The 25584-nt window shown below is 35.8% G+C and overlaps 2 protein-coding genes across 2 annotated transcripts; one reads left to right on the plus strand and one right to left on the minus strand.

The window, feature by feature from the left end:
• The first annotated feature begins 38 nt into the window (after positions 1–38).
• LOC141898591 (ubiquitin carboxyl-terminal hydrolase 32-like) lies at positions 39–14715 on the plus strand. The gene is made up of 35 exons (XM_074784573.1): positions 39–168; positions 441–568; positions 869–974; positions 1063–1181; positions 1583–1742; positions 1995–2126; positions 2205–2312; positions 2397–2512; positions 2724–2798; positions 2881–2964; positions 3047–3108; positions 3196–3301; positions 3785–4234; positions 4319–4459; positions 4599–4752; positions 5161–5321; positions 5408–5489; positions 5575–5655; positions 5745–5883; positions 5966–6071; positions 6157–6260; positions 6352–6421; positions 6504–6678; positions 6756–6907; positions 9443–9578; positions 9783–9888; positions 9992–10175; positions 10387–10577; positions 10666–10752; positions 10839–10959; positions 11035–11226; positions 11403–11652; positions 11731–11936; positions 12025–12120; positions 12401–14715. Exons 1-35 carry the CDS (start codon positions 111–113, stop codon positions 12569–12571), a joined length of 4809 nt encoding a protein of 1602 aa, XP_074640674.1. The 5' UTR covers positions 39–110; the 3' UTR covers positions 12572–14715.
• Positions 14716–15264: 549 nt separating this feature from the next.
• LOC141898398 (mitogen-activated protein kinase ERK-A-like) lies at positions 15265–25478 on the minus strand. The gene is made up of 10 exons (XM_074784256.1): positions 25362–25478; positions 24402–24528; positions 24256–24311; positions 20969–21158; positions 20107–20311; positions 18658–18737; positions 18497–18575; positions 18299–18408; positions 18077–18211; positions 15265–17780 (listed from the first exon to the last, which is right to left on the minus strand). Exons 1-9 carry the CDS (start codon positions 25469–25471, stop codon positions 18089–18091), a joined length of 1080 nt encoding a protein of 359 aa, XP_074640357.1. The 5' UTR covers positions 25472–25478; the 3' UTR covers positions 15265–17780; positions 18077–18088.
• Positions 25479–25584: the final 106 nt, after the last annotated feature.

A 25584-nucleotide genomic window follows, 5' to 3' on the forward strand; every position in this document is an offset into this window, starting at 1 on the left:
CCGGATCTTAGGCATGACTAAATGCTCACGTGATTAAAAGATGGAGGGCGTAGTGTTGACATCGCATTTGATGAAATATATTTTAAATTTCACGAATTAATCCCAAAAATATGGGCGGAAAAGATTCTAAACCATTTTACATAACTTACGAAGATGCCGTGAAAAGAGGTATTTGAAATGTACCCTCACTCAGTCGTCTAAACCCTACATAAACCTAGATTTAATTCGTAAACAATTGCAATAAATACAAATTCGGGCACATAAAATATATCAAATGTTGTATATATGTAAATATATCAAATGTTGATTATCAGGATCTTGTGCCACGTCTCAACTGGTTTCATATGAGCAACAATAAAATTCCACCCTATTTCAATCTGATGCTTTTTGTCTGTAGTGATTAAAGTATTTTATCGTCTATATTTTTTATTCCTTTCTAGTATCGGATACAGAATTAAGGAGATTGAAGGATGCGTTCAAAAGAACAAGTACAATTGGTGGTTATATGACCAGACAGTTGTTTATAAGAGAGGTGTTAGGCGATGGCGTGCCCAATCGACTGGCAGAGGTAGGGTTCAAATTCAAATCACAATCTTTACAATTGAAAATCAACCAGTGCTGTTGTTAAAAGCTATGCTGTCTTTGTGTATGAATTGATGTTGCTGGTGTATCAATACTATATGTGTACAGTAGTGAGTAAATGGGAAATAACAGCAGATTCATGCATCAAAGATTAGCTTAATTTTCAATATTTCAGAGGAGACTCAAAAAAAGGAGAATTAATACAGCCCCTCTTTTAAACCAGCATACGGAGAATGCATCGCCAAAGGAATAAATTGATACTTATTTTACTGTTTTTTCATTCTAGCAAATTTACGCAGCACTTGGAGCAGGTCAACGCGGCTTGACGTTTAAAGATTTGATAGTTGGTTTGGTCCTCATCACGAGAGGTTCTTTAGAAGAGCGAATTAAATGTAAGAGTAATTTCGATTACACGTATTTTAATTCGAATGTGTTGTTGTTGAGATTGATTCGAATAAATATTTTTACAATGTTTTCCAGTTATTTTTGCTCTATACGCGAATGAAAGCCTAACTCATGTGCAAAAAGAAGAATTGGATAATTTAGTGTTGATAACAGAAGGTCAGGTACCAACAGCTCTTTCAGTACTATTCAAAGATGTAAGTTTCTCTGTTGTTACTGAAATAATGTCTTCAAGCGCTTATCTACTTCAGATACCTAGGATTTTGAGAAATTACATTACATTCGGAATCTAATGTAATTTCTGTCCATTTCAGGAGCTTCAGGGAATCATTCCCTGAAGCTCCTGAAATGGACAGTCTTTGATAGATTACGAAATCAATCTATTTACTTAGGTGAATACATATTGTGACTTACTAGTATGTACTGTTGGTGGCCTAATTAATAAGGCAAATCAAACATTGTGCGTTGGGATGATAGCAGATATAGAATCTCCCGATTTTGATATTTTCTCTCAAAAAGCTTCAAATTCTGGAATGAACAAATAGTATGAACCATGTGACTTGTGTATTTAGTTTCATGTTTATTCTATATTTAACAGACTGATCGAGTTGGTTATGACGTATTTCGACGCTGGTTATTGGCAAATCCCGACGTTACGTCACTCACTAAATGGTTGCTGTATGATTATAACTGTGTTAGTTTATCAAATGACAGCGAAACTCCCACCTTTTATCAAACACTCGCAGGAGTCACACACCGTATGTTTCAAAATCTATACAACATCTGGGTCCAGATTCACTTATTAGTCAAACCAGAATTGTGGTCAAGTTGCCTTTGGCTAATTCATAATTTCAATATCTACAACAATTACCTGGTAAAACTTTTTAAACTCTCACCGTTTTAAACTTCTCATGAACAAGGGCCCTGGTGTTTTTATGAAAATCTTTGTAACACCTTTTGATGTTTATACCCTATAATTATCAAATTTATATCATGTTTTCTTGTTATAGTTGAAGAAGCTGATATCATTGAATTGGAGAAGCGTTATTGGATATTAAAAGCGCAGTCAAAATCTGGTTACTTCGATGTAGAAACTTTTAAACCTCTCATATCTCCACCTGTGCCTGATGATTTATGCCAAGGTATTCCTCTACAATTCATTTCTGTTGGTATACGCGATGTTTTGGGATTTCATTATTCATGAAATATTCTTATTTCAGGTGTCTTTATGGCTTTTGATGAAAATCGTGACAATCATATAGATTTTAAAGAGATGGCATGTGGTGTATCAGCTTGTTGTCGTGGTCCTATAACTGAAAGACAGAAATGTAATTCAATCATTCATTGAACCTTCTTCATTTCTATCTGATTGAATTGATCATATAAATGTTTGTTTGATTTCTTCGATACAGTCTGTTTTAAAATATTTGATCGCGATCACGATGGAATGCTTAACCAAGATGAACTTATATGTATGGTGAGGGCTTTACTTCAAGTCCGAAAATCAAACCGGTCACAAGAAGAAATGGTTAGTAAGAGATATTTTAACTATTTTGCAGTTCAGTTACTGAATATTATCATTGATGATGAATCCGTGTTTGTTGTAGAATAGCCACACTCAAATGTGGAGACTAGATCATAAGAAAGACTGAAACCAACTGCATGATTCAAAAAGATTAAAAACAAAATTTATTCATCAAGAATTTGGGTTCATTCTTATAATATATGTTTGTTTTTAGGAACACGACTGTTTTGCCGACATTGACCCGGAAACAATCGCAAATGAGATTTTGGAATTATATGATGCAGATCAGGTAAGAGACGAAACAACACTTGACGCTGCTTCAATTCAACAATACTGCAGATATTTGCTGTAATAAACTGTTCTATTCATAGGATGGTCGAATTACGACTGAGGAATATCTAGTTTGGACGGTGAATCATCGTTTACCCGAAGATCTTGTCAATTTACTATTTCAGGTATGAATTTTAAGTTCTGGGTAGTGAAAATTTGTTAATACTAGATAATTTCAGTCTTGTAATGAAAAGCATTATGTTACAGGTTTGTCATATTGTGTTAGGATTAAAACCACAGAGTCGCCACGAAGAAGGAAGTATAATCAAGTAGGCGTTGATTGAAATGAAGAATTGAGCTTATCGAAATTAGATGTTCTGTTGAATCTATTTATAGACTGTCGGATTCTATTTCAGCGGTTGGATAGCTCGTGAGGAAAGACGAGGTCTTCAGGTTGGTCAAACTTGGTATCTGATTGCCATGGCTTGGTGGAAATCCTGGCACGATTACGTCACATATAAGGTACATAGATTGATAATCATTTTTCCAGGGTCCCTATGAATCCTTGATTCCTTAAAAGCTCCTCCCAAATGGAAAATGCTTTTAAAGATGTTTGAATCTCCTTTAATTTTAGTGCCCAAAACTCCTTTAATTTAGAAATTTTTGTCTAGTTTCTAGTTGTTCAGTAGACTAACCCTAAATCGATACAGTTGGGACCTGGATTTTCTTTTGGCCCCATTAGGCGGTTACCCAATTAGAAACCAAGTTAAGGTAGCATAAAGGATAAAGATTCACTTACAAAACAACCAAATTAATGGTTTATCGAGAAAAACAGGAGGCGTTAGGAGCCTACAGTAATTTGGAATATGAAAGTGATGCAGACACTCCTTCAAATTTGAAATTTTCTCCTTGAAAACTCCTTAAAATTCCTTATATCCAGGAATGACTGATCTGTAGGGACCATGTTTTCAGCAACCTTCAATTCCATATTGTTTCTATATTCAGCCTGGTGCTGGGACTACATCCCCCACTTCATCTTCACAGTCACTTACTTTGCCGAACAATAAAGGAAACAATCGTAACGGAGCCTGCAAATCAAAAACCGCGAAAGCTAATTCTTGTAGTACTTTTACACACACAACAAAATCGTGGTCCGACAACCCGAATGTTGTAGTTACTAGTGTTAACCCTCAGGAGAGCGTTAAGAATTCATTACCAAATGGAACTGTCTTACACAAAAGTAATAGCTTACCGAGAAATCTACCATCATCGAGTATTACGAATGCATCAGTGAATCTGCTAGCTAACCACTCACTGACTCCGAGTCAGAGTCCAGGTGTAAGTCCTGCTCCTTCGCCGAGTATCGGTAAAAAGTTTTCATACTCGGGAACGTACATACCACACAAACCCGGAGCCATTGATAACAGTTCTTTGATTGTACCTAACGTCAGTAAGGTAGGCTTTAGTTGTCGTGTTTGTATGCTTTTGATAACGTATAAAATGCTCAACTGAAATAATGTTTGATATCTATGATTGAAGGTAATGTCTTTGACGAATGAAGGCGGGCGCTTAAAACGCGGAGTTCCGCTCGCAAAATCTCGTGATTTTGAACTTGTACCGGAACCGATATGGAAGGCATTACACTCCTGGTACGGTGGATCTTTAGCGTTACCGAGAAATGTAAGTTGATAAACACATCGTTGATTATCAATACCTATGGTGGCTTATTCGGGCTTTTACATCGACCGAATCAGCCACCATCAATACCGGCTGGCTTATATGGCTTAAATTCATTCATTTATCTCTTTCACAAATACAGGTGATATTGCCTACAAGTTTTGGTATTTCTCGGCCTGAAATCGAGATGTTTCCCATCAATGTTCGTCTGATGCGACATCAAACTGTTAATCAAAAACCACAACAATCATCTTCATTTGCTGGAATGGTGGCTGGATTTGGTGGTATGACATGGAGTGAGTAAATTAGAGAATCCTTGCTACGGTACCTTTAGGTCCCCAGGCTTTCTCCTGCAGAATCTTCTATTTGCATAACTATTTTGCTCTTATTTGTTTGTATTTTGTAACTATTCAATTTTAATGAAAAAGCATTTGGGCAGGATCCTCAGGGAAAATCAGGTAATTCTGGCTCTTTTCTTGAAAATCACGGAAAAGTCAGGGAATTTTAATTCATGTGTGTTGTTGTTCTTGTTGGTAACAAGTTGTACAACAAGTCAGCTTATGAGAAGAAACACTGAAGATATCTAACAATCTAATCAGGGAATTTTTGGTCACGGCCCAGGGAAAATCTAGGAAATATCGGAATTTTGGATTCCCTGTAAACCCTGTACATGAAAATTGATATAATTTCATGTATTCCTACAGATGCTGCTGGATTCAATGCTAATGCAACATCTCCGCGTAGATATCTCGCATATACAGCCGCGTTTAGCAGGAAGCACACGCTGAAACAAGTCTACGATTTTCTTTGCACGAGATTAAGAATCAATCGTGAAGATATGCATTTGTGGAAGATCAAAGATGAGGTAAGGAGAAACGTCATTCATATAAGAGTGAAATCTAAAATCCGAATATTCTTCTGCAGAATTAAGTTGATATCATGTGTTTTCAGCATAACATGACTTTATTAGAGGAAGAAGAATTGTCTATGGAAGCATTAGGGATTGAAGACTCTATGAGTCTTCTCATTGAGAGTAAGTTTAACGTATTTCATTCAATTACATAATTTTGACTTTGATACATAATACCGGTATATGGTATGCATATTCTGATTTTCAGTTCGTAACAAAGATCTAACTTGGCCAGAAGAAATGTCATTGCTTGCTAAAGCTAAAAATGCTTGCGATAGAAAACAAGCTGGTATGAACTGTGAATCCATTATGTGTTTGTAGTGCTGTACTGGAATCTCTTAAATCATTCTAAATGTGAATATTTATTTTGTATTTCAGTACCGACGGAAAAAGGTGCGACAGGCTTGAACAATCTCGGTAATACATGTTTCATGAACTCAGCAGTTCAATGTGTCAGTAATACATGGCCATTAACTTATTACTTCACTAGTGGGATGCATCGCTATGAACTCAATAGGTTTGTATTGTAAAATACCAAGATTTCACCCTTTCGTTAGAACATTTCCAAAATGTAATTTGATGTAATCTTGTAATTTCAGGGAAAATCCTTTGGGTATGAAAGGCCACGTAGCTCAAAGATATGGTGATTTAGTCAAAGACTTATGGAGTGGAACAGCTAAAAATATTGCACCTTTAAGACTACGGGTAACTTTATGATGAAATATTTCCGTGAAAGAATGTTTCGAATAAGAATATGACAATTCTATTGATCCATATTTTTATTTTACAGTGGACTATTGGTAAATATTCACCAAGATTTAAGAATTTCCAGCAGCATGATTCGCAGGAATTACTAGCGTTCCTACTGGATGGTCTTCACGAAGATTTGAATAGGTAAATAGTCGATTCTACTGAATTCGATGTTTAAATGCTCTCATTAGACATCTATTTAAACTGTTAGTTAGTATTTGACTTCTAATTACAGAGTTCATGATAAACCGTATGTTGAATTGAAGGACAGTGATGGACGACCGGATGAGGAGGTTGCAAAAGAGGTGTGTATACAAGAAGAGATTATTTACTTAATTCTAAAATAGCTTGTTGCGCTGAAATCCGTAATTCATATCTTCTTTCAAGGCTTGGGATAACCATGTGAAACGTAATCAGTCTATAATAGTGGATCTATTCCACGGACAGTTGAAGTCACAAGTTCGGTGCATTGAATGTGGACACATTAGTGTCCGATTTGATCCGTTCAGTTATATGTCTCTACCCTTACCCATGGACAGCTGTATACACCTGGAAATTATTGGTAAGTCGTGAATTCAATGATTCCAGCTGATAGTTTAATCGAGAAATTACTGTTATATGTATTTTCCTGTTTTTAAGTGATGAAACTTGATGGATCAGTCCCCGTCAAATATGGTCTACGTCTGAATATGGATGAGAAATATAAAACCCTAAAAAAGCAGCTAAGTTTACTTTCCGACATTCCTCAAGAGCAGCTCTTATTAGTCGAGATATATGGAGCCACTGTGAAGGTATGGAAATATGTGACAAGTATATGTAATTTCTGTAATTTGGTAATTTATTTTCTGTTCAAGTACAGATTATTTATAATGCCCCCATTACTCATGATAGATACATTATAACTCTATATCTATAAGACATTGTAAATATGAAAGTGTTGAAGCAATCGTTTAGCCTTACGCATGACTTTAACAATTTCGAGTCGGAAATTCTTATTCATGAATGAGTAAATGATTGGATTTGCAGCGTGATTAATGAAATAACTGTAATATAATATCGGATTATTTGGCAAAAGCTTGAAAATGATTAAGAACATCGGTAAATATGAAAATATGAAAACGACTGTTACAGTCAGTACCATTTTAGCCAGTTTTATGTGCGGACTTTTGACGGCTAATCGACGAGGCACATTCTTCTTCTTCTTGTTCTTTCTCGTTTGTTTACACGCGGTTTCGTCGGTTTGAGATTTTTTCTTCGATTTCTTATTTGCGCCCATCGAGTTGAATATTCGTGTTTTCATAATGCGTTCGATGATCGCGTTTAAAGCACGGCAGCGGTTTACAACTGATGACGATTCCAATCTACGATCTTCGTTCATACATTCAATATCGACATTTCTCTCAGTAACTCTCGGAATGCTTCTTCTACTATATTCACTGCTAACTCTCACGATTCTTTCATCATCTGGCTGTTGATTCTCTGTGTCATTTATAAGTTGTTTGGAGCATCTGGGTATCGATGATTTCGGTCTGACGGGAGTCGAAACCGATTCAAAATTGTGGCTGTACGTAACGAACGTTTTTTTGGTGACTTGTTGATTGACGTCGGTCGTCGAAACATCCTCTAAAACTACGCTCGACGATCTTTGCGTTAAACCGTCAGACGGCTGCTGACTCGGGAAACACCAACGTTCAGGACGAGCTTGTAGTTTCTTTGATTGGTCGATTGTTGAACTGGATTCGCTCGTGTTCGAGGCATCTTCCTCCGGTAAAGACATCTTGCGTTCAATTTCGCTTAATGGAGTGATCATATAACTACAGTGAGGACGTGGACATGTATGCCATATTTGTACGCTATGCGCCCATTTAATATGTGAACTCTTCCTACGTTCTAATGGTGTTACTTCATCATTAACTTCTTCATCGCTTTCAATTGGATGTGGACCCATATATACCCCGCAATTCTCGAGTGTTGGTTTTACCTTTTCACCAGTCGCCCCGGCGAATTCCGCATTATTCTTAGTGATATACATTGAAACTGCCATTATTTTAGTTTCGTCTGTTACTTCTGAATCGGGTTTCTTCAGTATTCCGGTTGAAGCTGTCAGAGTTTGTAAACTAGCCACCGTTGTCTGTTGGTCGCTGATTTTATTCTTCGGTTTCAGCGCGATCAAACTTTTCAATCGGTGTTTACGAAGTTGAAGATAGCTTTTCTTATACACGGACACGAAAATAGCCACGTACAACGCGACGATGGCCATTATCACTAGCGTGAATATGATCGACAACATGATCCAGTACTGAAACAGCGATTCCATGGAGATATGTAACGAATTAGGAATGCACAATCCGATGTAGAAGATAGTTGTGGCGTTAACGAGCTCACGTTTAGCGTAAACACCCATACTCAGCGTCGGTGGTATTCCTAGACAAATACCGGCGATGATTATAATACATATCATCACTTTATTTTGCCACTTTCTGAGAATGATACTCGGCGTGAAACAAATCAGGCAGAAACGATCAACGGCGATCATAATCAGAATGAAAGCCGACATCGGAATCGTCGACGTGTGAATCATTTCGAATAGTTTACATACGAAATCGTAGTGAAATCTAAACAGCCAACGTTTCGCAATCGCACCCGGAATCACAATCGTGCAAATCATTAGATCAATTATTGCCAAGAATATGATGAAATTGTTTGATGTGCTGCGACTGTACTGTACGAAGAATATGTATAACACTAAACTGTTACCGATAACTCCGACTATTCCGATTATTGTCAGTACGGTTGTGAGAATGTTTATCGGTACTCGATCATTCTCTCGTATTTGAACGAATAAGTCATTCGATGTGAACATAAACTGGTTGTTCGGAAAATGTTCCGAGAAATTTGAGGTGTGGTTCCACATGAAGCGCATGATGAATATCTGAAAATACAGAGATTTTGTTTTTTTTTTCAATACTTTGCACGATCGAAAACAATATACATTGTTACCCAAAACGTCACTTGCATACCTCTCATAGACACCGAGCTAGTTAAAGAGGCCTACTCTTTATGAGTCAAGTCTAACTTTCTAACTAGACTGTGAAAACTATTCATTATATGAGTTTCAAGTGACAAGTTCCACCTGCTTGCCGGTACATTTACTGCATAATATGATACTTAGTTAATTTATACAGTCAAGATCAAATTACCATTAGGTCATTTATCAACACAGTTTCTTTAAATCATTAGATGTTTTAACAGTATATGTTAAGTGATATTTTTTCTATTCAATAATACTGCATCATTTATCAAGAATGATTTTTGATACATTTCAGAGTTTCCCTGAAGATCAGCATAAGATCAAAACAATGCTCGGTGGAAACCTGTACGCGTATGAGTTACCACCATTAGCCGAGTTAGAAACCATGTCAGCAGATGATGAAAAACAGATGAATGGAAGTCAAACTTCAGGTATACCAACATCAGTCATTAGATTTATCACTGATAACCAATTATAACTAACAAAAACAATTACCATAGTCCTGCATGTCCTCCAGACTTTGAAGACCTTCAGAAATGTGGCCTTTTTGCTAAAAGAACTATTGCTATTTAGTTTTTATTTAAAATGTTTGATAGTTAGCGTATATAGATTGGTTTATTTTATTTCGATTTTAGATATTAGTAACAAAAGTCTTGATACTCTCCCCCCTGTTGATAATCCTTTGACTAATAACAGTTATGATAAAGATACGGACATTAGAATCAATGGTACTCCGCAAAGGTATGTTAGCGTTTACCCAGTAGGGTGACGAGTTATTGAACTGAATTTGACGACTAGGGAGAATGTTGCAAAACGATATTCCAATGCGTGAATTGTATTTTAGGTATCAAGTGTGTTGTGTGCGGTCATCGGATGTAACTCCTCAGTCACCTCGTCCGGGTCAGGCTATACGCAATACAGCTGGAAGTCCACGCGTTCAACAACCAACTTCACCACAGGCAGTTTATAACGGGATCGATGGACTACAACGATTCGATGGCTTCTTAGTGGCTATGCATCGGAAAATGGTAGAATATTTCTCGCAGCTCTTTGTGCTTAGATCAAGGTCCCTCCTATATATTTAGTTCAATTTACAACTACAAACTAGACAAACATTTCTGATTGCCTGTTTCTCAAGTATTTTCTGTTCAGGATTTTAAGGAATCACAGTGATAGGGATACTGTAGATTTCATTTAGATTCTTGCTGTCAAGATGATATTGTATATGGCTATTTTCAGATACGAATGGATGTTTATTACCTATCATCGCAAAAAACACGACCTAGTTTGTTTGGAATTCCGCTGATTTTACCGTGTGATGAGGAGACCACGAATCAGGATCTGTATCAGTATGTGTGGACGCAAGTTTCGCGACTTGTTACGCAACTGCCTCCATCTGAAGCCAGCAGTCCAAATCATGCCCAGGACTGGTACGCTTACTTACTCTGACCTTTCGATTGTTTTACTCTAAAAAAAAGCGATTGATTTGATACAGTTTTACTGTTTGATTATTTTCAGTGATGACAGCTTAAACTACGAATATCCTTTCACTGTAAAAATCGTTTCTAAAGATGGCCTCACATGTGCCACATGCCCTTGGTTCAAGTATGTCTCTTATCATCAGTATAGAGTCATAAATCATCTCTTTGATAATCAGATGTTAAATCATGTGATTGTGAATATTTTTCTAGGTTCTGTCGTGGTTGTAAAATTGACTGTGATTTAAAGAAGTTTAGTTTTGCTAGTAGTTACATAGCTATTGATTGGGAACCAACTGCAATACATTTACGATACCAAACCTCTCAGGAAAAGGTCAAAAACAGTTTGAATGTAAATACATCTATTGGTGAAACATTCGATTAATATTGATTTTATTTTCGATTACAGGCATATTTAGCTCATGGAAGTGTTGAATTGAGTCGCCGCCAGCAAACTGAACCTATTGACTTACATACATGTCTCAACGCGTTTACAAAAGAGGAAGAACTCGGAGAAGACGAACTTTATTACTGTTCTAAGTGTAAAGCCCATCGTCTAGCGGCGAAGAAACTAGATATATGGAGATTGCCACCTATACTGGTAAATTCATATTTCGTTCTTCATTACAGAGACTTTTTACGCAGTTAAACTCTGTGAAGCCATCATGGCGTAATTTTAGTCCCACTTTATATTTCATCGATTAGATACGTCGGCATTATAATGGTCCAAGCAATTATAAGCGAGTTTGACTGAATGTATGAATATCAATATTTCAGATCATTCACCTGAAGAGGTTTCAGTTCCTTAATGGACGCTGGGTGAAATCGCATAAAATTGTCAAATTTCCTAGAGAAGATTTCGATCCTACGAACTATCTGGCTGACACGTTGGAAGGTAGAAAACGACTACTGAGTCACAATGGACCGACCAATCACGACTCGGACAATCAACTCAATACTGAAACTATAACCAATGCGGTGCCTTCTACAATAGATAATGTAAATAAATGTAGCGCAGAACAAAATGGTATGTAATATTCATTGAGCTACGATTGATGTCAAATCAGGTTAAAGTCTTATTAAAGTCATGGGTGTTAAACTTCAGGGTCACAAAGTCAAGCGGACTCCAACAGTCAGTTAGACCTACAGGATATAAACATGACTGAGCAGCTAAATGATTCTAGTCAAAATAAAGGAGTGATTTGTGAGCGAAAAATGAACAATAATAACTGTAATAAAATCTCTGATGATCAACATCAACTTTACCATCATGATTACACCGATGCACGATACAATCTTTATGCAATTTCAGTAAGTTATTTTAATCTTTGATATTGACGAAAATCTTGATAGATGACTGGTATATGACAATTCATTGCTTCATACATTCTCCTTTCAGTCTCATACTGGCATTCTGGGGGGAGGTCACTATGTGGCATATGCAAAGAATCCAAACAATGAAAAATGGTACTGCTATAATGATAGTAGCTGCAAAGTAAGTACAGTGACGGTATACATGAACCAGATTAACACTGGACCCATTGCAGTTCTATAACCAGTTTAACACTGGACCCATTACAGTTCTATAACCAGTTTAACACTGGACCCATTACAGTTCTATAACCAGTTTAACACTGGACCCATTACAATTCTATAGCTAATCCAGCAACTAAACACATGCACTGCCACTGTGGTAATACAGTGCTACCCTTAGCTGCTACTATGATTTGTCGCCTAGGTCCTGATTTAAGGTCATATTCATTTTCTATTTGTAGGAAATACAACCATCTCAGGTGGACACTGATTCAGCTTACATATTATTCTATGAGCGCGTTGGTCTCAATCATCGCTGTTTCATGCCGGGCGTTGATGGAAAAGAACCGGATCTCGCGGAAATAGACGATGACTTTGAGTCCGATTTCAAAAAAGTTTGCACAATTCAATAAACCCACCACATATATATATATATACATCATTACCTCACTGAACTCATATGTTATGAATGTTTTGTATGATTCTGCGAATGTTTTGTTTCTTTTAAAAAATGTGTTCTTGATGACAGTTGGAAACGTGACATTGATTTTCATAACATTCCCACTTTGTAACCCTGTATCCATGTTGTACTGAATATTAAAAAACACTGAAAATTGAAACGAAAAACTTAGTAATACCTGGAAACAGTTGTTGCCATACTTTTTGTGTTACCATAATTCTAACAAAAGTCTAGAATTACTCAGTAAGGCATTAATTATATTGGTAGGTCAAGAGACTTTAAATGAAAATACTGTATATCAGTTATAATGAAATGTCCCGGTAGTTATCTATAAAACAGATGGCTCCTGATCGAGCACATATCAGTCAATGAAAATAAAATCAAGCCCAAATCTATTATAACCTAGGCTGAAATGTATAATTACATGTACTTATAAATGTCATGAAATGTATATAAATGTGGATGTTACTCATCATTTTCATTTCAAATCTTCAGTTATCATCATCTTCATATTCCATTTCGTATTTTGCCTAATTTCGGTGCTTTTAACATTGTTTAATGTAAATCTTTATTTTACCCGCTATACTGAGAACCAGAAAACGTATTATGAACTGTAGTTAATGTACATGTATATAGAGCATATTATATTTTGCAGCAGCTGATTCTGGTCAATTTGCGATTATAGGCTAGTCAAACTAAAACTATGAGATAGTTTAATTAATCAACCCCAGTGAAAAATCATTTTGAAGTACTGGTAAATGGTAGATTATGGAATAAAGAAATAAGACAATATCTATTGATGTTATACTAGAGTATCTGCCTTTGGTTTGACTTAACCACAATATAGTAGTAACTGTTATACGCTTCACTTGGTCAGCACACTCCTTATTCTATATAATACCCCAATAAGTGATAATTCATGCCCACTAAACCACACACTATTACACAGACATAGATGTCGTCTTGTTGTTGTTGTTATTGTTGTTTTTTCGACAATATTCCAGTACCGGGTAATGAATTCGAAGAATGATTCTAGATGTAAATTTTTGTACAAAGAAATACAGAATGAATTAGATAAGCTAAGATATAACCGATAATAGTTCTGATACTGTATATTGTGAATGTTTGTATAGATCATTATGTATATTAACTGTTGACGTTTTAATCATAATAAATACATGCTGCGTGTGTAAGTGAATAGTTTGCTGAAGTAGTTAGAATGATAAGACAGCTTTACATGCTCAATATCATATGAAATAGTAGTTGTAGAATTGATTTGCATCATGTATTAGGATCAAGCCATCTCAACCATCAGCATATCCCAGTCGACAACAGCTAGATATGAGTGGTAATTGCTCATCTTCTACTAATAACTTTTTAATGGAAATTGCTTGTACTATATGCATGTATGCCTTTTGCAAGTTTGGTTTTATATTTACTAAGGATAGTGTTCACATCGTGTGCACGTACATGTTTGTTGGTATAATTTTGTTCAGATAAGTGAGCATTTTACATCATCTTTGCTAAGTATTATATTTGGAGACCCACATTATCCCCTCAACTATGAGCAAGATTTACTTGCGAAGTTCTTTCAAGATGTGTAAATAATCTCACTGATTGAGTTAGGTATTTCATGGAAAAGGTGTATTCTGAAAAATTCTCAATTTATAACAGCAACAAGAGGTCTGGAAACTACAACCACTATGCACAGATGGTCATGATATGAACGTATTTTATGCATCCATCTCCCATGTCAATTTAAGCCCCGAATATGTTTGTCTTTGATGCAGCAATTTTGAATTTTTTATTCTTGAAATTAATGAAATTTTCTTTATGATGACTTTCTAAATGATTCTCATTGTCTCATCACTGACTGCAAAAATCACGAAAACCAGTTCTTACGAGTGGATTAAACTTCATACATACAGTTGGCAAAAATACGTGGTAAGGAATTAATGGTAGGACTTGTTGAGACAACATTGTTTTATAATTATAAAGAGTTTATGTGACAGGAATGTTTTTTAAGTTGATCCACCCAAATGCTGGTATATATTTATGATTGTTTAACTGTAAGATTACAGTAGTAACAATAAATAGTTTAATACATGTTATACAAACGTTTGACTTTCACTCACTGCTGATCATGGCTTTTATTTCAATGACTTCAAAATCAGTCCCAAATATGGTTGTATATCTGCAGGCCTGTAGTCACGAAGGATTCTTTCACGCGGGAACCCATACAGCTCGAGCCTGTTCAGCTGAAAAACGTCGAAGGCTGACCACTGCCTCTCAATCTCCACATCTATACTTAATTTCTGTACATAAATACTAATTGATTGATAAATAAAGAGTTTTGCTAAAAATGAAATGTATTATGGAAAAGTTTTATAAAGAGAGAGACTTTTGACCGCCAAGCTCAGATGTTTAATAAATATTTGTAGCGATAATTCCAAAATTATTGACTCATATATTTTATATAAATAGAATCTTCGGTGACTGTCTTGAACCTGCCACTGGATCACGTCTAAAATTTACATTATCAGGATGATCGAGCCACTGTGTAGAAAGAGGGCAGTAGCCTCAAAGCGTCCAATCGAATAAAGATCCTTGGATCAGAAATGAAGACTTGACGGCACAAGTTTTGAAACATTTATACCACATGATACATTTTATTAAGCTTTATGTAATATTACTACAAATGAATGCTTGCAATGTGCCCCAACATATTTTTATACTTACATGATTAGAAGTTTATACAACAAAACAATATGGTCTATAAAATTAGAAGATTTATGGTAGCAGGCACATTCAAGGCCAAGCCATCACGACAATAGCTTCCATTAAAGACATTGAAAACTGAATAGTGAAAAAAAATTATGTCGGTTTGAACATTGATTTCTCAACTCATGTGATACTTGTATATTACTGACCATTGCAGCCATTCAGATAGAAATAATCAATTAGGACTATACAGTAGATCACAATACAGGTAGATCACAACTTTGTCTTACCCTCACCTGAGCAGTGATGTATTTGGTGACGAATAATCAACCACTTTGACACATCAATCATCAGTAACAATTATGATAGAATTTAGTACAACCTAACAAAGCATGTCACCGGTCATCTGAGGCCAGCGACTTACTTCGATGTGGGGCTTCAATCTGGTGGTTAGATAACTTTAAACCCTGCATCTTCGGTGAAACTAGACTAACATAATTTATTGTTTGAGAACCCGTACATTGACCACAGATTCATAAATATATACTTGTGGATTATTCCCAAAAACAACTACCGCTACTCATCTATAAAACCTTCACAACCTGATTTTGAAATAGCACATATCCATTCTCTCCTGGTAGTGATTATTGAAACAAATGAACAAATTACTGCAAAACCTGCTTCACAAAAGTGGCTAATTGTAGGATTGGTCTGTGTGTATAAATGGAAAAAAATACAGTGATATTTCTAAAGGGAAACCTCACAAGTTTATAGACATAGTTCAGGTACCCAACATCGGAATTCTAATAGGGAAAGAAGGATCTCGATATCTAGTCGGGACATCATTCATAGCAAACAACATGATTATAACAGTACGGACATAGCTTTTTACTAAGTATCGCTAAGAAAAATTTTCATAAAAATAATCTTTTGAAACTATACAATATGTCTTCTGCCGACTTTAATACATACAAATATACAATCATCGTATTATCAATAATAATATAATAATAATAATAATAATAATAATAGTAAACAACACATATTGAGTTTTAAGACATAGATAACAGTGTTAGTTCTCTCTAGGGGCTTTAGCTTTTTGGATTTCATACTTTGTGCAAGGTTAATTTATAAATCCACCTTATGAAGCCGCCCATGCACTACATTCTATATCAACACAAGCCAGTGAGGATCAAGTCTCAAACAATCCTCATAGTGCTGCCTCCTTCACTTTAAGTACAATAATACATGCACATTTCACAATACCCGTTCTTCAACATTCTTCCAGTATCCTCAACCGTCCAGGTTTCTCAGCAAGGAGGCTAGGCAAGTGAATCTACTGTCGGTATATACATTCTTATATTTCTCCTGACATTTTAGAAATGCAGTGATATTCATTGAAATACGGTACTCAAAACCAAGCTATTTATAAGTCATTTTACAAAAACTATGTGACACTGGTTTCACATGAGTATATTGATTGGTTGCAAGACAAAACAAATTGTAATTTTTTTGTTTTTGTGTCTCTCCATTTAATCAATCCAAAAAAAAATGCGAGATTCCCTTGCAGAAGGCAGTGGGAGCTATTCGACATAAGGTGAATCTTGGAGGAATCCCCAAGAGTGAATCTGGTGGCATCACCATCACAATCTATATAAAATCATTAGTGATTACGCAATTTTTTCAATTCAAAAACCTAGTCAACAGTTGTAATCATTACACACTGCCTCCACATATCATTATCTAATTGAAAAAGAAAGAATGCAGATTCAGATAACAGAATTAGTTTAAAATCATTTGCGTTATTAAAACATGGTAAAACAAACAATATATCTTTGTTTATCGATTAATAACATTTCATTTTTGTGAGTCGATTTATTTACACATGACGTCGACGGTTTCTAAAAAAACGACAAACCGTTTTATATCAGATAAAGAGCCACTAAGCACCGTATAAAAAGACTATATTAGAGACAACCATTAAACGCGTGACAGGCTTACGTTTTCAGGACAACAATAATTCAAATCAAAATATGATGAAAGTGACGTGTTTTTTATTTTTTCATTGAAAAAGGTGGCTGAAACTGGCAGTAAACAGCTATGATATCGACTCGAAAAAAGTAGCTTACTATCGATATCAAGACTTTGTGGCTATAAATTTCATCAACTCATAATCTGTCATTTTCAGTCGTTCACATGGCGGATACTCATCCCTTTTCCTTCTTTCATTCACTAACTGTTCAGCGTCAATCTACCAACCGATCATCTGCCGATGTCTCAATAGTTTATAGGACGATTCTTCGACTATGATGATGCCGTTCGCTGAGTATATAAAATCGTTTTTTTTTTCCACAGTAGAACACCGATTATAAAAAGGTAGCTAGCAGAGATGAATCGATGATTTCTGGCGAGTGATCGAATGAGAAATACTCTTCTTGAACCTGGGAAAATATCATAAATACGAAATATCAGCAAAACAATACATCGTTAATCCATATCCGCCCAGATCCGTAATCCATAACCACCCAGCCATAGACGCAACACTCAGAGTACACATACTAACACTAATTAAATTTCTAAAATGGAATGTGCCAATTCAGAATGACTTGTTTGCTGATGCGAACGTTTAGATCATTCTGAATAGGAATAGTCTAAATTTAGAACATTCTAAATATGAACGCAGCTTAAGCGCCCCATGCTATATTCATGCAGCTAATCCAATGTAGTTTATACTAACCAGGCTTATAAACTATTTCTCATCTGTCGCTTTTGTACCAAAGTGGGTCGTTTCTTCAAAAATCAATTCCTTTAATTTTTCTTTAGGCAGGTCATCTAATTCCATATCAATAGTGAATGGTGTCTCCGCTACAGGCTAGAAATTCAAAAGAATATTTGTTGCATTTTTTGCCAAAAACATCACCGAAATGAAGATTATTTCGCAAACATAAATGATAGTAACCTCATCCGCAGGGTCATAGTACTGATCAAGGTAAGGGTGGGCGAGTGCCTCTAGAACTGTAATCCTTTTATGCGGATTAAATGTCAACATTTTATCCAATAAATCTAGAGCTGAAAATGGTAAATTACAAAACATTTTATACATATAACTCCCAATAGCGAATCAACAGCAAAATATATATCAAAATTTTAATCCCACCTTTAGAGTCAACTCCATCATACATTCTGACCCATGGCACTTTAGGCTTATAAGTTAATGATTGTAGATACCCTCGAGCCTGTAATTAAACCGTAATCACATCATTGAACACCGGATTAAATCAAATCAATGAATGACTTTTTTTCTGACCGTTCATTTACCTTATCATTGATGATGCACTGTAAATCTTCTTGGCTCGGTGAACCGAGGACTCCTAATATGTGATTTAATTGGTCGAGATCTTAAACATTCGAGTTAAGAAATATATGTGGCAAAGAGAAATCGATAAAAAAGTATCTATAAGATATCTTAGAGGCTTACAAGACGGAATATTCATACACAAAAAGTTAGCTACATTACATTGCAATTGATAATTGTATAAGTGAATCGCATTGCGCATTTGTAGGGCTGTATATATAAAGTTAGTGACTAATTCACAAATTTTACCTTCATTTTGGGGAAGCTTAATTCTATTTGATACATAGAATATTGATAGTTATGTTAATCGTATTGAATAAACTAACACGTTCATCTGAATAATGATTACAATGAAGTATAAACTGTTCTTCTGTTTCTATTTCTTTTGATTACACACTTACTCATAGAGTCTATAATTAATTGGGATATTTTGGTATCTACCAAATTCAATATTAATGGGAATTGTTGCATTTCTCATGCATGCAATGACAGACCTGTTCTTTATTGAAAGAGGAGCTTTTACATAATCTTCAGCTTCAATATAAATACATTGGTTTATTTTTGGATAATTGATCTATTAACGCCTAAAGCAATTGACAATTGATTCACCGGAACACAACTCCGAACTACCTTACATTGATTGACACATCACCGTTTCATCAACCACCCCCATTTCAAATCAGAGCCAACTAATTTACATTATTTGCACTATAAACTAACATCGTGTTCGAGTAATAGCTCTCAATACAGACCTACTATTTGATAGATTTTCTTCTGATTTTTTTTGGGAGAATAAAGCACTATTCGACGTTGCCAACAACTGGATTTAAAAAGATAACTCACTCATTCCGTGATGAAATGATCCATCAATCTTTCTATGTATCCCAAATCAATAATCTATATATCTACTGCGCGATCAACTCAGCAATTCCTTTCACCTCAGCAACCATAGCAACAACTGATTGAATGATGCATACATCCATAATCTCTCCAAAATTTCTCCTTCCCACTCTCTCTCTCTCTCATCTTCACTATAATTCAATTAGTCAGATAGCTCTGATAGCGATACTTTAATGTATTCTAATTGGTTCTTAGCTACGTAGTCACTACAAGCAATCCTAGTAAAATCTTGTTCAATTTTCTACAGAAAAATGAATTATCAATCGATACAAAAGCGTTCGAAATCAACGAAATATGTTTTATTCATTGGAAAATTAAGCGCCAATTTCAGTAATACATCAATCAGCCTAGTGAGGTTACACAGAACGAAGCACCCGGGTCAAGTTACCATTCGATAGTGGTAATTTCTAAGATGAAAGACGTGGCAAACTTTCATCAAAGCAAACATCTGAAACATCTAACCGCTGACTATATACATCAAATGGATGCGACACTTATGATGAAAAGGATACAGTGTTTTCCAGGGAAGATTGGCCGATTTGAGATCATCTCGGCTAGGATACAACCTACTGACCAAACATCAATAGATTTCGTATAGCCTTTTGAGTTGAGCATAATCTCCGGTGCTCTGTACCATCTTGTAGCTACGTACTCCGTTAAGAATCCGGTATGGTCATGTTCAGGGTCGGCTACTCTCGCTAATCCAAAGTCACATATCTAGAATGACAAACAACAAGAGAGCATTAGATGAAATTGAGAATTAAAGATGATGTTAAGGCAGGTTACAGGATTGCAAACTCTGTACCGGCCTTCTATCGGGTTTACAAATTACGCTGTACCAGAATCAGTAGGGCATCTGGCCAAAAATGGTCATAAAAATATTCCAGAATCGAATGCACAACACTGGGTATGACAATGGAGAAGTTAAATGCATTTGTGATATGATGATATAAAATTGAGGAAACCAAAACGTTCAACGTTAATGTGATTAGGATTCCCAGGTTCTACAGACAGTAGAGGTGCAACAGCACGAAATAAAACAAATCATTCTGCAGTGCTCGACATATCATATCGAGGGCAGTCGCTAATTCACATGCGAGTCACTGCAATACCATCTTTCCTCAGCAGGGATTCAAACCTGATGACATCACTAGACTCTGCCATGGCACGAAAAGCTGCCTGATTAGCCCCGATGCGCAGGTACACGCAGATACATGCAGGTACACTCAGGCTAATATGCTGTCGTGCCGTGGCTATTTCAAAGCTATCAGGTTTAAATCCAAAGGAGGAAGTTATAAAATGGACCCTTCAAAAGAAACGAATATTTCAGACTCTGAAAATAAATGTTGCCATGTATAAAAATGATTTACAAACCTTTAGATCACAAGTGGTATTCAACAGTAAGTTGCTAGGTTTCAAATCTCTATGTAGCACATTTGCCGAATGTATATATTTGAGTCCTCTCAGAATCTGATACAGGAAATAACAAATGTGGTCATTACTGAGTTTCTGAGTTTTCAATAACTTGTACATATCGGTTTCCATGAGGCACTGGACTATATAACTGAGCAATAAAACAGTCAAGGAATCATCACTTTATTTGGACATTAACCATCACAAATTCAATACTTTAGAAAATAAATTACAAGTCATATTTATACTTTGATAAATGTCAGTCTTTGGGAGAATGATAATTTTGCATGCAGTAAATACATTAGACAATAGAGCTGGACATAATACAGAAATTACAGGTTAATTATGTTTGATGTAAAAGCGTTGAACTAGATAAAACATTAATAATGAGAACTTGATGTATGACATTCCTGCTGATTATATATCTAACTACTACAAGCGCTCCACAGTCTGGTCGGTCATACCATGGACCGCATTAAGTGATGAAACAAATGCGGTAACACGACCAACGCAAATTACCCTCAGGTGGGATCACGATACACCAGGGGGATGGGGGGGTAGGAGGGGGGAGGAAAGGTCTCCAGGCAATGAAATATTCAGCACGAGAGACTAGGTTTTAAAAATAAAAGTAATTAGTCGAACCATAAGTCATTTCATATAGGCCTAAATCTATATCTACACCCAGGCTTTAAAAAGACAACGCTTCATTGAAATTCATTCAACTCGAAATCTTCAATACATAAATATGCTATCAGCAGAAAGAATAATATAATGGGCCATATCCAGGCATTTGCAATGACAATCAGGTTAGACTGTCACAATTATTAACAGTGAAATATCTAGCACAAAATGTTGCCTTGATTACCGCACATTGTCAAACACTGTTATCAACCCCATAATTCATAATACAGTTTAACCTCATACAAGACCGGATTATCATACTGTGTGTTAAAACATAGTAAAATTTCGCAAATTGACACTATAGATTTCGATGAAAGAAATATCGACCCTGGATGTTTTAAAGAATTTACAAACCTTCTTTTGTCAAATAGAACATGCGACTGAACTAATTTTTCCACTGTCTATTAGACTTCGAAACTATTTCTATTCTTCAGTATAAATGACATTCTATTCTATGAGGCTACATTCACTTAATCTAAGTAAACATATCTATCATCTTCAAAATTTATCAGAATAATGCCATGTTTTTCATCATTCTGTCTTCGTGATATTTCATTTTTTAATCATTTAGATTTCATGATGTGTAGATCTCATCACTTCATAGTTCATAGACAGGCGTCAACGAAAAGGTCACGTAGTGCCTTATTGAATAAAGATACTAAAAACTACGGCAGATTTTTATGGTCTGCTCATTATTTTGATGGCGTTACAAGAATTCTGTACATTGTTCATAAGAACAAGATTGTGATGCACTCGGTGTTTGCGTCATCTGTAAAAAGAATCAACAACGGATGCCTTGATCTCGGGGAGGTCCCTGGGAATTTTGCTAGTCATGTTTCTAATATAAGCAGAGAAATCAATGAAACATCGAGAGACTCGGCTTCAATTCAGCAATAACAATACGATTTAACTCTGAGGGAGGCAACTGTATTCAACATACGAATCAAATGTATATCTTCTGCCGCAATCATCACTCATGAGAAGTTAATATCGCGACTTTTTTTGTTTAAATTACAGCAGGGCAATAACTGTTCGCTACGTGACGGTGAGGCACATTGAAAAATGTGGTGCAGGTAGCCTTCAAAAACAATGGCACACCGAGCATAACATAATTACATGGGATTTCTGATCAAGGCAGCTCGAGTAATTCAATTACTGATTTTCTTCTGTAGTCTGACGGAAGTTAACAGACCCGCCTAATCCCGTATTGTGTTTATGTTGCGGATAATAGCCCAGTTTCCCCCCAGTAAATTTCCTCTCTCCCTCTCTCTCTCTCTCTACTGTGATAACCTGCAGTCATGTTACTGCATGAGAGATGCAGGAAAAATTCTGCCCAACCTCAATCTCTTCATAACTAATAATCATGTCAACATAACACACACCGACTATTGGGAAAAAATACAGCTTTTGAGAATCAAAAACTGATAAATTCTATAATTCAATGCATAAGATGATGGTTTCAGTCTATAGATTAACAAATACATAACACTTTTCTCTTATTTTGATTGACTTATAGCACAATCATTCATACATACATAACACCTATAAATAGATAAACTCTATGGGTAAACTAGTGATTATCACCGTCCTCACCCATCCCCCTCCCACATCATCAGACAATGTTACTCATTCGAAACTATCTACTCTTCATTCTAGTTGAATCACCTAATTGATAGACCAAACTGCTGCAAGGACAAATACTAAACCTGGCCCGGTTAAAATTGCATTTAACTCACTGATTACCAAGATTCTAAATCAAATCAAGAAATTTCTTCAGTCAAATTGACTATCATTTTCAAATGTGCCCAGTTAGATTTTTCTTATTACGATCGAGTCTAAGAGAATAACCGCTTCACAATTTACGAGGCAGGTTTAATCAAACATATGTTTTAAGGTAGCCATGAACATAGGACATTATCCGGTGAAGACAATTACTAACAATTACACCGATGCAAGAGTTAGTAATAATACCTCAGCATTAAAAAAAAAATAATTTTGATACCTACATACACTAGATGATCATCAGACCGGCTGCCTTAGATTCAACGAGTTACTGCAGACAACACTGTTTCCATAGCAACTCATAACACAGTCAGTGACTCTAAAATAATCCTGAAAGATTACCTTATTGCTGCACACCTTGAAAAAGACCTAAATTAAACGTCCAGACGCATTGTCAATGATCTGTAAGACGTGACACTGAAGCTATGGATCATATCCAGGGATAGAATCGAGCGCTAACCATAAACCTCAGTTGCTTAATAACTAGTTGATCGCTAAAGATGAATTCTGAAAATACCTCACAGAATGACAACAGCGACTTTCACATACTATGTTAATCAGAACGTTTTAAATTTAGTCCCTTCCGATTTAGAATGGATCAAGCGTTCTACTAGGGAAGAGCCTGTTCTAATTTGGTCCATTCGATTTAAGAAGGGACCAATTTAGACGGACTAATTCTCTACTTTCTCAAATTATAGAACGGGTGCGTTCTAAATGTTCGATGTTTGAACTACACAGAGTCTGTCGAATCAGGTCCTGCCTTTAGGGTATTTGTAAAAGGATACACATCTCTCATTTCATCTATTCGCCTTGTCGTTAGTATATCCCTTATGTCTATAATCTATAAATAAAGAAATCAAAAATATTACAGCGAATTAATTCCGTTTTCTATTCTAATTTCATGGATATCATCACAAGATTTGGTTCTTACATTTTCATGTTTAAATCGCGTTAGAATCTTTATCTCTCGTAGAGTTCGTTGACAGTATGTCTGATGCTCAAATGGTGATATTTTTTTTATTGCCACTTTCTGACTTGTTTTCATGTCCGTTGCCGATCTGGAAAATATCCAATAATCATATTAGGTTATTTTATCATAAAAAGCACATTTTTTTATGAAACGCCATAGAAAGAGAAATAGGCTTCATAACACCGCACGGAGGATACAAAAACCTGAAGATAATCCTAGCATATAAAATTGCACATGACGGTCTATAAATCAAGAGTTAAAAAATAAATCCTGTAAGATTTATAAATCATGAAAAATCAACTAATCTCTGTGTAGGTGTAAAATCACTGAGTACCAGCTGATACAAACCCTGTTGTTTACTGCAAACCTTTCAATAAATGCTAATAAGTTAACATCCTACGCAAGTAACACAATATTTCAAAATGGTGACCTCATGGTTGTTTACCAAAATTATTACGCTTTCGAAACTAGATTTGCCTTTCTTTCTTTGCATTCCGACTTACTTGATAAAAACATATAAGTATTGTACAATGTATTGTGATAAGAATAACAATAATATTGACTGTGGAAAGAAATGATCAGAATTCACACAATGATATCTTGGTTTACTTTGATCAATTGGCTCCGGACTCTGACTCCTCTACTTTAGGGCTTATTTTTTTCCTCAAAGTTCTACTTAGACTTAGAGCCAATTTTGGTTTGGTGCCTTAAGTTCCAGACAGAGTAAATTGTATTGATGCAGTGCATTCTGTGCCACCTACAGACAACACACCACACAAACGAGTCATCGAGTTTATGTGGTGGTGGTGTCTACTCAACTCAGATTCGAGGAAGTGACGGACGGACGGAGAAATTGCAGAAATATACGACTATTTATACACTTCCATGAACTTGAAATCTAAAAGTTTTATAATTACTTACACCACCATTCCATAGGCTCCTTCGCCAATGTACGTCAAATCATAATAACGAGGTCCAACCTCGAAAATTTGGCCCTTTACGACCTCCGCAGGAGCACCTACCGCCGCCATGATGTCAATTTACGATCAGATGATTGATCGCTCTACGTCATTGGTTTGTGTGTGAAACGTCATCGTCGCTAATTGGTTCATGACGTCAGTGCGCAATATTTTGATTGAAACAA

This window comes from Tubulanus polymorphus, chromosome 2 (assembly GCF_964204645.1).
Source record: "Tubulanus polymorphus chromosome 2, tnTubPoly1.2, whole genome shotgun sequence".
Taxonomy (NCBI): domain Eukaryota; kingdom Metazoa; phylum Nemertea; class Palaeonemertea; order Tubulaniformes; family Tubulanidae; genus Tubulanus; species Tubulanus polymorphus.

Coding starts and splice junctions, on each gene's coding strand:
- LOC141898591 (XM_074784573.1), top strand. CDS start 111: ATGGGCGGAAAAGATTCTAAACCATTTTACATAACTTACGAAGATGCC. Junction 2,965..3,046: donor TTGTCAATTTACTATTTCAG/GTATGAATTTTA, acceptor ATTATGTTACAG/GTTTGTCATATTGTGTTAGG. Junction 3,302..3,784: donor ACGATTACGTCACATATAAG/GTACATAGATTG, acceptor TTCTATATTCAG/CCTGGTGCTGGGACTACATC.
- LOC141898398 (XM_074784256.1), bottom strand. CDS start 25,471: ATGGCGGCGGTAGGTGCTCCTGCGGAGGTCGTAAAGGGCCAAATTTTC. Junction 24,529..25,361: donor GGAGCCTATGGAATGGTGGT/GTAAGTAATTAT, acceptor GATATTTTCCAG/ATCGGCAACGGACATGAAAA. Junction 18,576..18,657: donor AGTGCATCATCAATGATAAG/GTAAATGAACGG, acceptor GTTTAATTACAG/GCTCGAGGGTATCTACAATC.